This window comes from Hemicordylus capensis, chromosome 5, assembly GCF_027244095.1.
Source record: "Hemicordylus capensis ecotype Gifberg chromosome 5, rHemCap1.1.pri, whole genome shotgun sequence".
Classification (NCBI taxonomy): Eukaryota; Metazoa; Chordata; class Lepidosauria; order Squamata; family Cordylidae; genus Hemicordylus; species Hemicordylus capensis.
In genome coordinates, this window is record NC_069661.1 from 23,337,345 (window position 1) to 23,355,419 (window position 18,075).

Genomic DNA, 18,075 nt, shown 5'->3' on the forward strand with positions numbered 1-18,075 from the left:
CAGTGCAAGATCCTATTGTAAATGATCTTTTGAAAGAAACAACTTTGACGAAACAACATTGTTTTGCGCACAATAAGGTAAATTGGTGAACAGCAAAGGCATTTCATTCTTTTATGTCTCCCATCATCTTTTTCTTTATTGCCATTCCTTCCACCTCGGTGCACACGCTCAAGGCATGCCTAAAGTCAAGTGCTTGCAGTTCATCTGATAATCAAGCACGCAAGAAGTTTAAAGTGGATTCAGGCTTCAGTAATATTTCCACTTTATTTCATATCTGGCTGCTTACTCTTTCTGCCTTAAACCCCTGGAAGCATCTTCTGTTCAGCAGCACAACCTCAGAAGAGCTACAGTATGTGGATGGAGTGCCTTGCTCTTTTTGCAGTCTATATTCCAGTTCTTATGCAAAACTTTATTATGTTTCAGTCAAAGCTGCTTACTCAGTTGGCATTTTTGAGAACAGCATGGAAAAGAGTATACGTAGGAAGCTGCCCTATACTGAGTCAGGCCCTTGGTTCCCCTAGCTCAGTATTGTCTGCTCTGACTGGCAGCAGCTCTCCAAGGTTTCGGGCAGGAGCCATTCCTAGCCCTACCTAGAGATGCCAGGAGCTGGACTGGGAACCCTTCACATGCTAAGCAGCTCTACCACTAAGGTATAACCCCATCCTCGTTGATGTGTTTTAGGAAGTTGGTAAGAATAGGTGGGTTGTTGTGCTGTTATGAGCCATGGCATTCTTTTGTGCTAAGCAAAAAAGGAGGTCCTCTTTTTCTCTAGGTTCTTGTGTAAATTGCTAGCTGGTTAACAATGGTTAACAATACATGAGGCGGGTCTCACAATCCGTGAGACCCGCTTTCTGCCCAACTGCGGGGAGGGCGGGCTAAGCCTGCTCTCCCCACAGACGACCAAGCAGAGAGCTCTGGGCGGCCGGATCGGCTGCTCACACGGTTGCCGGCTCTGTGACGGAGCTGGCGGAGGCTGGGGGGAGCAGGGGCCGTGCAGCCCCCGGAAGCCCCAGAATGCCCTGCACGAGCATGCAGGGCATACTGGGGAGACCCCCGGAGCTGGGAGAAGGGTTTTCGCCTCCCGGTCAGGGGTCTACACGCGAGTAGCCATGGCACGGAGTCACTCTAGCCCGGATTTGTGGAGTGCTCGCTCCGCAAACCCGGGCTAAGGGGTGGGCTACTTGAGTCGGTTAGCTGCTCAAGAACCACCAGGCTCGCTTGCGAGCCTGGTGGTTCTTACGATTAACAAAAATCGGGCTAGGCTCTCCTAGCCTGATTTTTGTTAATCGTGAGAATAGCCCCCATGTTTCCTTACCAAACACTAATGGCCCATCTCTGCTAGGCCCATTGCAAAAGGAAATCACAGCTAATTGCAGGGTGAGCAGAACAGTTGTAGGAGTTGTAGTGAACAACATCTGGGAATCCCTGTTAGGGGGAACACTGAACCCTACGTAGGAGAATTGGGTACCAAAGAAAAATGCATGAGCTTTAAACATACATTCTGATACATGCTATCCCGAACACCAAGGCTTTCATTGTGCCTTTGTTGTTCAGTGCCAAAGTGCTGCTTGGAATGTGTTTTGCACTTTGTGTTTTAATTGCAAGAGATTGATCGTTATCCTAATTCAGTTTGACTCTTCATGCTTCAACTTTGCATATTTAGTGTGATAGGGCAGGAGACAGATGAAAGAAGGTTTTGTTGTTGTTTGTAATTTAGCATGGAGGGAAAGCGCTACAGACTACTAACACTCTAACAGAAAATGGAGTGGTTACAAGAGAAGCAGTTCCTTATTGTCGCAGTAACACCCGGCCTCCCAAACCTGACCTCTTGTCCATTCCAAGAGAATAGTTTTGTGTACCCTCAGCTCATTCTGTCCTCAGGTCCCTTTAGCTGATAGACAAAAATACTGGCCACCATGAACCACAAATATACTAAAATATCTTATTATTACTCCAACTCCCAATCAAAGTCGTGAGACAGAAACAATGAGAATCTTTTATTTATACAATACTGAGCTGGTATGGGACACATTAATGGTTCCAGGACTATAGTCTGAAGGTGTATGATACAGCAGAGTCGCTAAAGTTAAGTGGGCTTGGATCTGGTCAGTGCCTGGGAGACTGCCTGGGAATCCAGTGTACACTGCCTTGAGTTCCATCATAGAAAAAAGGTGGGATGCACATGTAATTCACAATGATAAACAAGTATGGATCTACAACAAAATGCTGCAATACATCCCTGGTGTTTGTGTGTTACCTGAGCCTGTGCCCAAGGATGCTGAAGGTTTTGTGCACCTTTCCCCCTCAGACGTGGAAGGGGTTGTGATTGTCTTATGGTTTCTTGTGGGGGGAATGGGTTTGGTAGAAATATGCAAGCTCCCCCCCACTTGCATCAGATTAATTTGGAAATGATGAGTTCTTCCTCTCCAGAATCAGGAAAAACTTGTATTATTGTCCAAATGGATGCTTGGGGAAATGACTCCCCCCCCCTTTCCACTGTGTCAGCCTTTCCAATTCCAAAGTGCCTCCCCACAAGCCAACCTTCAAACATCTTTCTCCCTCCCATGACCTCCTTAAATGGTGACTGCAGCAGTATGCGGGGAGAATGGAAGGGGGGGAGATGTCCCTTGCTCCCTTCCTCTGCATTGCCATGGCATGCGGTGCTGCATTGCAGTGTGTGGTGCATAGCCCGGGGCCCATGAAAAGTGTAGTTCTCTCTAGTACCAATGCACTGCTGCCATTCCTGTGTGCTGCTGTTTGTGTAAGCGAAAGGAAGGATCTTTTGAGGGTAGATTGGAAGGGAAAATGCTTTGGGGGAGAGGAATGCTGACAGGAACAGGGAACAGGAAGTGGGGAGTACTTCTGCTCAGATTTCGAGCCAAGACGAAAAAGAATCCAGGGACTTGTAAAGCTTGCCAGTGTTCGAGGAACCTTCTGAGAGCCCCTGAAATTCTTTTCCAAGTCCAACTCAGGAGAGCTTCAGGAGCATTTTCAGTTTATTTATTTTGTAGTTCTGATGTGTTGTTTTCATTAACTCTGTATTGATTTTTAAAAATAACCATGTGGCACCCTGATTTTCTGAGGTGCCTTGGATCTCTTGTATGAGAGAAAGGGATAAAGTCCTTTAATGAACAAAAATAACTCCACAAATGAAATGAAGGGGAGGGGGGGCTTAATTCCCCACTCTACTTTCTCATCAGCAGTAATAGCAGTAGGACAGTTGGGACATAATTCACTGGCACTGGTCAATAGTGCAAGGAAAGAGAGGACTGCGAAAGAAGCTCAGTTGTAAACAGGATGCTCTAGCCTTCTCTTCTTTCCTCCTCCCCCCACCCCACAATAAATTCATAGTGTTTTTGTTTTTCAGTTAATCGTTGATAGGGATGTGTAACACTTCCCTGTGGGATTTCTCTAGTCTTATAAAACGTACTGTCCCTCAAAATTCCTTGGAAGTTTCACCTGAAGTGGAACCTCATATTTCACTTAAAATTCCATTTTCAGCAAAATTAGCTGTAGGTGACTGGCTAGACACGGTGTTATTTTTAACTTCATTCTTATTCTGGGAAGAGACTATTGTTCTGTCCTTGTAACTGTCTCTCTTTCCCATGCACCTCTTCCAATTATTTTGTGAGAGCCCAAGTTAAAAATACTATTTGCCAAGACCAATTTGGTATCTCTGGAATACTGTATGCAGTTCTGATCATCGCATCTCAGATGGGATATTGTGGAACTGGAAAAGGTGCAGAAAAGGGTAACCAAAAAGCTCAGGGGGCTGGACCACTTCTCTTATGGGGAAAGGCTTCAATGTTTGGGGCTTTTAAGTTTAGAAAAGTGTGGCTAATGAGAGGTCATGACTAAAGCTTATAAAATTATAAATGGTGTGGGGAAAGTGCAGAGAGGAAGGTTTTCCTCCGTCTCTCATAACAGTAGAACCAGGGCCATCCAATGAAACCAACTTGCAGGATGAACAAAAGGAAGTACGTCTTCACACAGCACATCATAAATCTATGGAATTAGCTGCCACAAGAGTAGTGAAGGCCACTAGTTTAAATGGATCTAAAAGAGGATTCGACAAATTCATGGAGGACATGTCTTCAGTGGCTACTAGTTCTGATGGCTATATGCAACCTCCAGTTTAAGAGGCAGGGATGAGGATGGGGTTGAGATCAGTGGCGAAGCATCTGCTTTGCATGCAGAAGGCCCTGGCATCTCCAGGCAGGGACTTGGGAAGTCTTGGGATGGACTTCTGCCTGAAGGAGCTGCTGCCAGTCATTGTAGGCAATACTGAGCTAGATGGTCCAAAGGTCTGACTCAGTGAGGCACTTCACACGAGTGGTGTGAAGCTCCAAAATAGGTTCTGTGAGGAGAGTGGGTTTGACCCACTCTCCCCGCAGACGATCAGGGAGCCCTCCCTGGGATTGGCCGCCCAGACGATTTCCAGCTCTGTCACAGAGCTGGTTGGGGCAGTGTGGTTTGGGGGCTTCCCAGCCTTCTGAAGTCCCATAAGGCACTGTGTGAGTGCACAGTGCCTTTTGAGGAGCCTCCTGAGGCCAGGAGGCTTGTTGTAGCCTCCAGGTCGGGAGGCTACTCGTGAGTCATTGTGGCACAGAGTCACACCATGGCAACACATGATTGTTTAACCTGTTTTGAGGGTGCCCCTGCACCTGAAACTCAGGTTTAATGATGGACTCCGTAAGTGGGCTTGATGCTGAACCACCTCCAGGAGCTGCATGGCTCCTGTTGCTTCTCACGATCAGAAGAAATTGGGCTAGCCTTCCCTAGCCCAATTTTTGCCGATTGTGGAATAGCTTCAGTATAAGGCAGAGTCTTATGTTCCTAGGCAGCATGTCTCTGAATACCAGTTGCAGGGGACTATTGGCAAGAGAGGAGATACACCTTCATCCCAGAAGCATCTGGTTGGCCGCGATGGGAAACAGGATATTGGAATCCATGGGCCTTTGGTCTGATCCAGTAGGGATGAGTACATAAGTTCTGTTGGAACTTGGTCCTCCTCATAATGACTGCAGACCTACCAGTGACTTTTCAGCTTTCACTTTAGAATGAAATACCTTTATTTGTGAAGATATAAGGAAAACCATGTATAGAATCCAGAGGAAAGAGTTGTGATATGCAAGGACAAGGTAGTGGTTGACTATTAACTTCACTAACTGGATCATAACTTGACTATTAGTGAAGTTGACAGATATTATTTTACAGAGAGGCAAGTGCAGTCTGCCTTCAGTGCTCTTGCTGCTGGCTGTTTGTTAGCCCCACCTCTACACCAGGACTGGAATACAACTAAAAACCCCTTCCAATGCTGGCCTGGATCAAGGAATGGATTAACCAAAAACACCACACCATACAGAACATATTCAGCCCAACTGCACATTAGTAAATAATACAATTCAGTTATTTTAGATATACTAGGCTATCTATGTTTATGGTCAATAGTCTGACTCAGTATAAGGCAGCTTCATATGAGACTTACCTGCAATCTGAAGCCACACACTCCAGTCACAGGTTTACCACCTCAGTGAGAACTAACCCATTGCCTGTGGTAGGGTCTGGAAGTCTGTTTGGTTTTTCTTCTTTTAAATCTCTGGGCAACCCTAAATATAATGCTAAGTAAGCCAGAATTTCCTCACCTGTTCCTGAAATTTGAACTGCATTTATACATTGCTTTATCCAGGAACGCAATATGTTAGGGGAGAAAAGATTTACTTAAGTCATACAGAAACTTCTCAGCACATTTCAGTCCATAAACCTCATCAGTCTAACTGAATGTGGGGGGTTGGGGAGTACATTTTATACAAAGATCACAAAGCTTTGCATTCAGCCTGGCAAACTCAAACTCATCACCGTTGAAGTGCTGTGATGGAACGCAATGCCATCTGAAATGACTGGGCTGGAAATTAAAGATAGCTCAGAGCGCCAGTGAAGTGCCTGTGTGAAAAGATGCAATTCCACACATCTGCCGGCAATCAGCACTTATTATGAAACTCCCTTTTCATCACCCACACCTACCCACCGCTTGAACGTTACTGAACTATTCTTTCAAGACGCTGAGGCTGGCCTGCTTGCAATCTTGTCACAAGAACATACATGCCCCTATTGTCACCGCTCAGGAGTCTGAAGAGCGGAGCTTGTTGAATAGTCTCCACTAATTCAATTTGTCTAATCCCAAGATGATAGAGTACAGTGATTTGCAAAGGACGGTTCAAGGGGGTGGGGGAAACCTTCCGCCAGAGTCTCTTAGGCTTAGTTTATGTATGCGATGGAATCAGGTGGTAATGTTTTGCCAGGACTGTGCCACTTCAGGCTGCAGGTGGGGGTTTGTACGTTTCAGTGCTGAAAAAAGCTCCACACCTGTAGAAAAACAGCAGGCCAGGGAGAAGGCTAGAGGTTAAATTATCCTGATAGGGTAGCTTTCTACACGCCAGAAAGGGTGTGTGTGGGAAAGCATGTAAACATGCCAACCTCCAGTTGCAGCCTGAACAGACATCTCACCAGCTAGACCAGTGGTAGGCAACCTTGGCTCCCCACCTGTTGCTGAACTACAACTCCCATCATCCCCAGCTGCCATTTATTTATTTATTTATTTATGAGACACGCTTGTCTAGCCGTGAGTTAGACCATAAATACAGATAGCCTAGTATGTCTAAACTAACTGAATTGCATTATCTGCTAGTGTGCAATTGGGCTGAATATGTTCCACATCCTTTTCCTTATATCTTCACAAATAAAAGGGCTAGAGCTTTTCATTCTAAAATGTAAGCTGAAAAGTCTCTGGTAGATCTGTAATCACAATGCAGAGGACCAAGTTCCAACAGAATCCCACCCCTCCTCATGCCTACATCCCTGGCCTCACTCTGAATTTTAACCAAATATAACACAAGAACGTTTACTCAAATGGACATACTGGAAACCCATCCATGTGGTTAGGAGCTTGTTCTGTTTCAGCGGTGTGGACCTTTTAAAAGTCAACATTACTGCATGAAAATGTATAAACATATTGAAAGCCAAGATTTGACTTGGACAATACAATCGGGGGACTATTGCCCAATATTCAGTTTCATATAGGGTTTTCACACACAACATACTGGCTTTTGCTGCAGAACTTTCTGAATGCCTTTTAATGGAACATGTCAACAGCTGGGCAAGAGCTTTTTTGTGTATAATGCAAGAATTGTGCAAACATAACTGTGCAATGGATGGCCATTGTCTCCAGTGGTCATTGTCTCCAATGGCCATCCATTGCACAACCGCATTTGCACAATTCTTGAGTCTTGTGCATGCGTGTTCTTGCACAACTGTGTGCATATTCTGATAAAAGTCGGCAGAACAGTATGTCAGCCCCAGTTGGCCTGTGGAACTGGACATCATGCTCCAGGTATGAAGGTGGCCAGTGCTGTTGCTGGTTTGAATAATGTAATGGGCTTCAAAGAACACCAGCTATGGGTTGAGAGCCAATGTCATCCTGGGGGTGGAATCTCAGGTCTGATGCTTAGTAAAGATTCTGTTTTTGTGATGGAGGAACAGGCAGGCCCACCCACACCATGCTCATAATAGAACATCTCTACACAGACACTCATAGATGCTGAGGGACAAATCGCACAATCTTCTCCCTTCCTTATTTGATGTGGAAGACTCATGCAGTTCAAGTATCTGCACAAACTGAGAAAGACTCCTGCCCAAAACCTTGGAGACCCGCTTCCACTCAGAGAAGACAATACTAAACTAGACAGACCAATGATTAGACCACTTCTTAAGAAGCCTTCCCTAGATTCCTCAGTGATGGATAGTTATAGGCCGGTCTCCAATTGTCCATGGTTGAACAAGGTGATTGAAAATGTGGTGGCTAACCAGCTCCAGGCAGTTCTGGAGGAAATGATTATCTAGACCCATTTCAAACTGGCTGTAGAGCAGGCTATAGGGTTGAGACGGACTTGGTCGGTGTGATGGATGACCTTTTCCATGGAATTGACAGGGGGAATGTGACTCTGTTGGTTCTTTTGGATCTCTTGGCAGCGATCTATGCTATCGGCCATGGTATCCTTCTGGATCACCTGGGGGAGTTGGGGATAGGAGGCACTGCTTTGCAGTGGTTCCACTCCTATCTCTCAGGCAGATTCCAGATGGTGGAGTTTGGCGACGGTTGCTCTTTGAAATGGGAGCTGCTATATGGAGTCCCTCAGGGCTCCATTCTGTCACCAATCCTTTTAAACATCTACATGAAACCTCTGGGTAGGGTCATCAGGAGATTTGATGCAGGGTGTCATCAGTATGCTGATGCCACACAAATCTGTTTCTCCTTCTCGTCGTCGTCATCATCATCATCATCATCATCATCATAAAATGGCATTCACTCCCTAAATGCCTGCCTACAGGCAGTAATGGATGAGGACTAACAAATTGAAGCTGAATCCAAGCAAGATGGAGGTGCCCATTGTGGGGGATTGGCATTTGAAGGATGAGTTAGATCCTCCTGTGCTGGATGGGGTTACACTCCCCCAGAAGGAACAGGAACACAGGCTGGGAGTGCTCTTGGATCCAGGCCTCACCCTGGTATCTCAGGTGGAAGCTATGGCCAGGAGTGCTTTCTATCAGCTTTGGCTGATTTGACAGCTGCATCCATTCCTTGAAGGGAATGACTTCAAAACAGTGGTGCATCAGCTGGTAACCCTCAGGCTGGACTTTTGCGATGCGCTCTACATGAGGCTGCCTTTATACATAGTTAGAAAACTTCAGGTAGTTCAAAATGCGGCAGCCAGACTGGTCTCTGGGGTAACCTGGAGAGACCATATTATGCTTGTCTAGTTGTCTTAAAACAGTTGCACTGGCTGCCGATATGTTTTCAAGCAAAATTCAAAGTGCTGGTTATTACCTTTAAAGCCCTGAATGGCTTAGGTCCAGGCTGCTTTAGAGAGCTCTTTCTTACGTCTGGTGGCGACTTGGAACCGGGCCTTCTCTGTAGCTGCTCCTGGCCTATGGAATGCACTCCCAGCAGATATCTGTAATTTAGGCTCATTGTTGACCTTTAAGAGAGCCCTAAAAACTTACTTTTTTGGCCTGGCCTTCCAAGGTTTTTAAATTTGTTTTTAAGTATTTTAATTAGTTTTTTAAATGGCTCTGAATTGTTTTAAAATTGTTTTAATATTATTTTAAGCAGTGTGTTTTAAATGGTGTTTGTTTTAATATGTTTTTTAAAAAAATAAAACTGTTGTGCACCACGCAGAGCCTTTGGATGGGGCAGTCTAGAAATGCAATGAATGAATGAATGAGAATGAATGAATGAATGAATAGTCTGACTCAGTATAAGACAGCTACTTAAGTGGGGGTGGGAGCCAGGTTTCTCCTGGTGTCTTGATGTCTGGGGAAAGAGAAATGAAATCTAGTCCCCAATTAAAATCTCATCTCAGCCATATCAGAGATTGTTCAGGGATGAGCCCATAGCTCAGTGGTAGAGCATCTGCTTGCATGCAGAAGGTCCCAAGTTCAATCCCTAGCCGCATCTCCTGGTAGGGCTGGGAAAGACTCCTTCCTGGAACCTTGGAGAGTCACTGCCAGTTACTGTAGGTAATACTGAGCTGGATGGGCCAGTGGTCTGACTTCAATTTAAAGCAGCTTCCTATGTTCTTATTATGCATGTGACTGAACAGGCATGCGCCCAGTTGTCCAATATAGGATAACTGGGTTTAAATTTCAGGCTAGCCCTGGACCTGACCCTTTGCAAGTTAATACCTGACCTTCTTCAAGTTAATACATACAGTTTCCTATCTATAAAATAGGAACAGGACTGTAAAGCACTGAAGTGGTATATAACTGGTTAATCAAGTATATAGACAGTGACTGACATGATTGCTGTTTGCCGTGGGTGTTTCTGCACTGTCCGCCTGCTGCGGGTGTCTAAAACAATGCTGGTGCTGTTGTGCAAACAGATACATCAAATTGCACAAATACATCAAATTGCATTACCGTGCTCAGACAGTGCTACAGCCATTGAAAATAATGGCCGTAGCAATGCGCAAGCGTGATTGCGTGATTTTACCTTTTAGCACAATAGTGCTCTTGCTCTACAGCACTGATGTTATTCTAAGATGCCTGCAACAGCACAGGTGGTGCAGAACCACCCAGGGTATGCTGTGCATCATGTCAGCCAGTATATTTGGGCATGCAGGCAGAGGCTGAGGGCTTCCCTTATACCTTCGACTGGTAGAAATGAGGAGTGGTTAGCCATCCAAGGCCTGATCCCAACAACAAGTGTTGTCCGCAAGCCAACCCTGTCTGACTAGCTTCCCCTGTGACAATAACGTTAGGGAAGCAAACGACACAATTCTGGAAAACAGCATCAATTTATATGCAAATACAGAATGACTGCTGCCTTACCACCCCCACCCCCGACATACCTAGGAAAGGTGTCAGCCTCCACTTTAGATTCAAACACAGCCCTGGAGGGTTTTAAAGGTTGCTGTGGGGTTTGCAAGGCAGAGTGTGTGCAAAGCCATTGCCAGAGAGTCTTTGCTTCTGTATACAATCATGCAGTGACCATTCCCACCACACATTTCCCTTTTCTGTACAGGTGAACATTTGAGCTGCAGTAGCTCTCCGTGCCAAAATGGGGGGACCTGTGTCAACGAAAGGAACGGCTTTGTCTGTGCTTGCCGCTACCCTTTCGGAGGATCCAACTGCAGTACAAAGATGGCGGAGGAAGGCGCTCCAGCTGTAGGCAAGTATAAGTCAAAAACATCACCACTTCCCCTGCTTCTCTTGCAATAGTCCAGAGATTAAGGGGACAATCAAGTTCTCGCCACTAGTTTCCCGCAACAAAAGGGCACCCTGGTGGCATGGTCATTTATTTATTTTTAAACACTCAGTTCCTGAGGAGAGTCCATAGTCCTCTCTTTTGATGTGTCCTGCATCACAAAGTATAAAATTTGATCTCTTTCAGAGGCTTATCCATAAAAAATATAATAACCAGCAGGTCTATGGTGGATTGAACAAGATGGTTATTAGCCAAGCAGTTCTATCATAAACAGACCAGAGCAAGTTGGCAATTTTTTTTTAACAAAAGCTGTGAAATTGCATTATTGGGAAATTACATCTGTGGCTAAGCTGCTCCCTCCATTTTTTAAAAAAAAGAAGCTGGGAAAACTCAGCTGTGAAGCCCTCTTCACATGGTCAGTGCCATCCTCCATGCTCACCAGAGTGGAGATGGCATTCTCCTACTTCACACTGTGTGCACATTTATAGAATCAAATACTTTTAGAACTGGAAGGAACCTTGGAGATCATCTAGTCCAACCCTCTGCTCAGTGCAGGAAATTGCTACAGCATCCCTGACAGATGGCCGTCCATCCTCTGTTTAGAAACCTCCAGTGACCAGCAATGCATTAAGAAGACTGTTCCACTTCCAAACAGCTCCTATAATTAGGAAGTTCTTCCCCATCACTCACCTAAATCCACTTTCTTATAACATAGGAAGCTGCCATATACTGAGTCAGACCATTGGTCCATCTAGCTTGGTATAGTCTTCACAGATTGGCAGCAGCTTCTCCAAGGTTGCAGGCAGGAGTCTCTCTTAGCCCTACCGTGGAGAAGCCAGGGAGGGAACTTGAAACCTGCCCTTCCCAAAGTGGCTCCATCCCCTGAGGGGAATATCTTACAGTGCTCACACTTCTAGCCTCCCATTCATATGCAGCCAGGGCAGACCCTGCTTAGCTAAGGGGACAAGTCATGCTTGCTACCACAAGACCAGCTCTCCTATCCCATTGGTTCTAGTCCTCCATATCTGTCATGGACCAGTCTGCCGTGTGCCTATTCACATATGAGCAATGGATGCACAGGGTTCCCTGAGATCAGGATCCCTGCTGTTTCATTGTTCCTGCTCTCATGATCTGCTGTCTATGCACATGCCAAAGACATACATATGAACATACATAAAGCAGCATGAAGCCTGCCATCCCAGTTGCACAGTGCCCTCTGCCAGACTTGTGAAGAGGGCTAGAGAGTTGTGTATATGGCCACTGAACAAGTGGAGGGGAAAATTGTGATTACACCTTGGGTCCCCACTGCTGATCACCACCAGTCTAGGCAAAGTCAGCAACACAGTTTTTTTCATCTATCTGTGCTAGTGTACGCTCTCTCTGGACAAGCAGGATCCTTGCAAACAAACAAACAAACAAACAAACAAACAAAAACGCCCCACAATCCCTGGTTGTATGTGCAGGGCCTGCACACGTAAACTGTGTTTACTTTAGAGTTAGACTGAATGTACCCCACCAATGTTGTAACCCAGCAATCACCAGAATGTCAACCAGTGGGAGTGAAAAGCTTCATGCGCAGCCCAACTTCAGATCATTGGCTGAATGACCGAGGTTGAGAATGGGGCCAACAAGTGCAATCCAACTCCCCTCCCTCTGTGTGTTCAGTGAACATGGGCATGTTGTCGGAAAAGGGCTATAGACTTTGCAGCGATGACCACGATTAATATGTGCAGGCAGTCCTTGACTTAAGACACTCCGGGTTGAGACAAATGGCACTTAGGCATTTGTAAACTCCCACCTTGTGGTTTTTTTTACAACACTTACGATGGGAAGGGAGGCCCCACTGGACAGCTGCTGGTGTGTGGGCTGGAGGAGGAGGAAGCGACCATGGTGGCTGAGGTTCACATGGTCATCAAGACCGGCAAGCCTGGTGGGCGCTGCTGTTGCTGCATCTGAGGCTGCAGAGGGATTGGCTGACTCGCCCGTGCAAGAAGCTCCTCCCACCAGCACCATCACTGCTGCTTTGGCTGCTCTTCCGCCAGGCTCAGCTGCTGTGCTGTGATGGTGTAAGGGAGGTGGCTTTGCTTATTCCCAGCCCATATACGCCTTCATGCCCACCCTCCTTCCGTCCCTGTCTTGTTGCTCCGGAGGAAGAAGAAATGCAGGTGAACGACAGTTACTTCCCTTCCTTGAAAAAGAGGAAGGGACTGGGGAGGTGTGGGTGGCAAAGGTGAGACAATTCTGGTTCTCCAGGATCAGCTTCTCCACTGCATGTCAGCCACTGACACACCACATTACGTTACATGTAACACTCAGACCTTGCATTTTTAGGCGTTCACTTCAAAACACTATAGATGCACACATCAAAATGTAATTTGTAAAAAGGCCCAGAAGCCTTTTATTTATTTGTTTATTACATTTATATACCACCTAATTTTAAAAAAATAATCTCTAAGTGGTTTTCAAACCCATTAAAACCAGTTTAAAATACAAAAACTGAAACGGAACCAATTAAAAATAGTTAAGAGCAACAACTATCAAAACGCCTGGTTAAAAAGATGTGTCTTCAAAGCTCTCTTAAAGGCCAGCTGAGAGGGCAAACCTTCTATCTTGGCCAGGAGTGTGCTCCAAAGCTTGAGAGAAGGCCCGAGTCTAAGTTGCCGCCAGACATTTGTAACATTTGTGAAAAATCAGGGGGAAATTTATATCAGGCTTGATGTTTCTACAGCCACGTTAGACGGTGCTCTGCAAAGAAGGTTCATTTCAGAAGGCACAGTCACGGTGACACTTGCCATAAAAATGAATAAACTAAGATTTGCATCCAGGATACGTGAAATTTGTGTTTTATGCCTCTTTCAGCCTTTATTCTGTTGTTTCTCCATCATTTTAACAGTCAGGCAGGCACTGGCTTATATGCCACGGGTGAAGGAAAAGAAACAAGTAATATTTTTATTTCCCCATCTTTTATTATTATTAAGCTTCCAGCTTTCTTCAATATCTTTTGAGAGATTGAGAGCACAATTCTAGGCTCTGCAAAACATGCAAACGTGTTACATTTGTAGGAATCTGTGACACAGACCTCAGAGCTGAGAGAGGCATGAAAGCTTTTCTTCCTAATAATGCAGCACAGTTAAGACTGAGAATTTCTTGCTGTTTCTGAAAGGTGGTGGGGGGACACTCTCTTTTTTGTTGGTGCGTTTGACGCTAATTGTGGAGAAAATTGCTTTCTATACAGTACTTAAGAATTCATTTTGCTTTTTTTCTTTAGCTTCTTGAGAACTTGACAGGAGGCTTGAGGGGAAAGTTTGCAACTACCCCTGTGTCTGTTATACAGAGTTGATCCCATTTAAATCTGCAATTCCACATGAAGAGTAGAAGACAAAGAACAGGTCTAGATGGTGTGGCAGACTTGAGGCTGCTGTTGACAATGGCAGCTCCATATCTAACCCTCCCCCTCCTTTTCATAATGTCTAGTTACACTCACTGTATGCTATATGTTTGCGGAAGGCGGACATCCCAGTGGCATACTCTGCATGCAAAGGTCCAAGGTTCAGAGATCTAACTGGTTCCACTCAAAGACTCTACCAGATTTGCTTATCCTTCCAATGTTCTTCCTTTGCAGATTTTACAAAAGGATCTTACAGGTATGCCCCAATGGTGGCCTTCTTTGCTTCTCATACCTATGGGATGAATTCTCCTGGCCCAATTCGATTTAATAATCTGGATGTCAACTATGGATCCTCCTATGTCCCAGCGAATGGAAGATTCCGTGTGCCGTATCTTGGTGTTTATGTGTTCGAATACAACATTGAATCCAATAGTCCGCTCATCTCTGGCTATCTGGTGGTCGATGGAGTAGACAAGCTGGCTTTCCAGTCTGGAAACACAAATAACAACAACTACATTGACAGAGTGGTTACTGGAGATGCCTTACTGGAACTGAACTATGGCCAAGAAGTCTGGCTCAAGCTGGAAACAGGAAGTATCCCAGCCAGATATCCACCTGTAACTACATTTAGTGGCTACTTATTGTACCGTACATAAATCAGACATACGTAAAAGCTATTCTCTACAAAGAGAAAGCACAATTCTTCTCTATTTCTAAATCTGTTCTGTTCAATAAGGTGAGCTTCGCTTATGGTTGCTACCCTTTCTGCAGTTTATCAACTGCACAAGAGGCAGAAATGCTACGTGAAATGTATCTCTGTGCTGGGGGGAAAAGCTTTTATCAATTGCATGTCTGCCTTTCATTCAGTTGTTAAAGCAAAACATCATGCCAGAATATGAGGCTGTTCACACAACCAAAAACTGGATAGGACAAGTTTCCGGTTGTGTGAACAGCCTCAATAGGTGGCAACTCTAATCTCATTAGACCATTTACTGAACTTTAAATTTCCAAAACTCCAAGCTATCCCAACTTACCTTTTGTTGACTCAGTGGAAATCTTTCTAAATTACTCTCCTTTTTACCCTGACATTTCATTATCTGAACATTTTCAATATGCTCTGACTTACCCAGCTATTTGCACCAGAACAAGGATATAGAGCAGTTTATGAATATTATCGGCAATGTTCAGGGAATTTGATTTCAGTATCTTTTTTCATTCATGTGTTATTGGCATCTGGTTACACACTAGTTAGACCATGCAGCTGCTTCCCTTTTGGGAGACCGTAGTTATAAGGAAAGTGCCAGTAGGGTGAAAAAGACACATGTGATCCACTCCACCCAAAGGGATGGAATCTCCCCATATATCTCCAGCCAACATGGGATGGCACCACAAGGAGCTTCTTCCACCAGGTGTGTTTCTGAGATGACAGCCTTAGAAAGCACCTTTGAAATATTGGATCCCAGTCCCAACCTGGCCAAGTGTTCTTAGATCTGGGTCCTAACTTGCCCAGCTTGGCTAGATTCATACTTAGTTAAAGTTCTGTGCATAGTCACATTGGATCAGCTTACATTCTGTGCCAAATAGTACAACCCACTGTCTTCCTTCGCTCATACTATATTTTTTAATTGGTTATACATGTAAGGCATACATATAATCAGAAAAGCCTTCATTTAAACACTGGGATTTCAGGAGGCGATACTTATCAATACTAGTGTATTTACTAGAGCTTTTAAATAAATTGACTGGCTTGCTTTTAACAGATTAATAAATTAATCAGCCTGCTAAAGCAAGGGTGATACTTTCAGGAGACCAATGATTATGCTTTCTCTTGGCTTTTTTAAAAAAGCATTAATTGTCAAGAAAAATAATCTTTTACATTGCCTACTTCAAGAGAGGTATATGGGTTGCTTGTCCTCAGCATGGTACACCCATCTGCAGGGGAGAGCTTTGATGAAAATCTGATTAAAAATCCATATATTTAATCTGCAGTTCGTAAATTAGAAAATTAATAGCATCAATTAAGGGATTAACGCTTTCATCCCCTGACTTCCTGCAGGACAAAATTCACTGTGGTCTGATAAGGAATTCGTGATGCTTAAAATGTCAAGTGAAAAAAAACAGAAAAGCTGTGTGTGTGTGTGTGTGTGTGTGTGTGTGTGTGTGTGTGTGTGACCCCCACCAACACCACTGACAATAGTTTCAGTCCACACCTGATCCTGTCTTCTGTTTATAAGATTAATCTTCAACACACCACGAACCCTGAATGTATATATTTCAGCCTCTTCTTCCACTGGTGTACCGTATCTTTCTGTAAATACTTAAAATCCCCAGTTTGTCACTAACCTATCCTAGCGTATCATTGAATTTTATCAAATGTCTTGCCCACATGGCTAAATCCCTCCCCACCCCTTGTATGACTTTGTCAGTTTAATAACCTGTTTAGTCCCCTTTATTCCTGCCATGGATAGGGCTAAATGGCGTGGAAATTACTCTGCAGATGAAATTCAAATGACCCACCGGAGGCTGCATCTTTCTCTTTAAATATGACTTTCGTTGCCCTTCCTGCCCTTCCTACTAAATCCTTCAAGCCAGGTCTCCTTCTTCAGAGATGCTAATTGTTTTCTTCCTAATGTTGATTTCTGATAGGTTCCCTTGTTATTTTTGTTTTGTTTTTCCAGTTACAAAAAAAATAATTTCCCTAGAGCAGACCTGTGACCTAGAGGCCTTTCAAAGCAACACATAAACAAAAATATCTAGAATAAGTATAAATACTCAGGATGCACTAGGAATGAAATACCACACCCAATTTGCTTAAAAGAAAGAAAGAAAGAAAGAAAGAAAGAAAGAAAGAAAGAAAGAAAGAAAGAAAGAAAGAAAGAAACATGCATGCAGAGAAAGAAGTCTCCATAGTTCTCCTTCCCTTGAGATTTAACCATTATATATATGGGTAGGTATAACATGATGAGTTTTTATAGACATGATATTCTATGGGTTGAGACAGGTATTATATTTTAAAGACAGGTGTAACATATTAACCATGATGCTTCAAAACAACTTTTGTTTCTGTATAGTGCCAGTTTTGCGGGGGTGGGGGGTTAGTGATGGTTCAGTTTGAACTGAGAAAAAGCTGACTGTAGTGATTGCCTGTTAACCACATACCCAGGCCATTAACCACATACTTCCTCCTCCATCACAAGAGCGGTTTTGCAACCATTTTCAACATGTTTATTATTATTTTTGTAAAGTGCAAGATGACATACGTATGAATAAATGCATAGGTGCCACATAAAACAAAAAGGTTCCTTCCTTTCCTTTCCTTTCATCCATCCATCGCATCTCTGCAGGCAGTGGTGCCACCACTAGTCATAACTTAGTTCATTCTCAGTAGGCTGAGAATTCTCAAGCCTGCCAGGAAAAGTGCCAAAATAGCACACCATTTTCACTCCTGAGGACATAGTAGACAAAGTGGAAGGAACATTTCGGATCAGCATTAGAAAATGTAACACAAATTGCAGAGCTGGGTTTCCAGAGCAGGTGGCGCTGGCAATAACCCCTCTTGGAATACTACATCTGTCTTCATCCTGTTATAATCCATTATTGTTGTTGTTGTTGTTCACCCTTTTATTATTTGATATGGTTCCTATCTTCTCAGGAGGATGGTGTAGCAAAACAAAAAAACATTAATAAAATTGGAGAAAAATAACCAGGACTATGTCTGTGTGTCCTTAAATACATTACATACCTAACTTTTTTCTTTCTTTCCATGTTCGCTAAATTATTATTATTAGTGGAGAATCTAGCCAATTGGATGATGATTCTGGTTCAGCATCAGGTTCTGGATCTGGTTCAGGTTCTAGAAGCAGCAGTGATGGTGACTGTTCCATGCAGTGCGGATTTCCGGAGGCTGGGATCAAGTCAGATGCAG

At 44.2% G+C, this 18,075-nt stretch overlaps 1 protein-coding gene across 3 annotated transcripts in view; it reads left to right on the plus strand.

Moving 5' to 3' along the window:
• The window catches only part of MMRN1 (multimerin 1), a 102,353-nt gene extending 84,494 nt beyond the window's left edge, over positions 1-17,859 (plus strand). For all 3 annotated transcript variants that reach the window (XM_053258249.1, XM_053258250.1, XM_053258251.1), the window contains exons 7-8: positions 10,580-10,726; positions 14,385-17,859. In XM_053258249.1, coding sequence (XP_053114224.1) covers positions 10,580-10,726; positions 14,385-14,806 — 569 coding nt within the window. In that variant the 3' untranslated portion in view covers positions 14,807-17,859. The remainder of the gene's footprint in view (positions 1-10,579; positions 10,727-14,384) is intronic.
• The last annotated feature ends 216 nt before the right edge of the window (positions 17,860-18,075 follow it).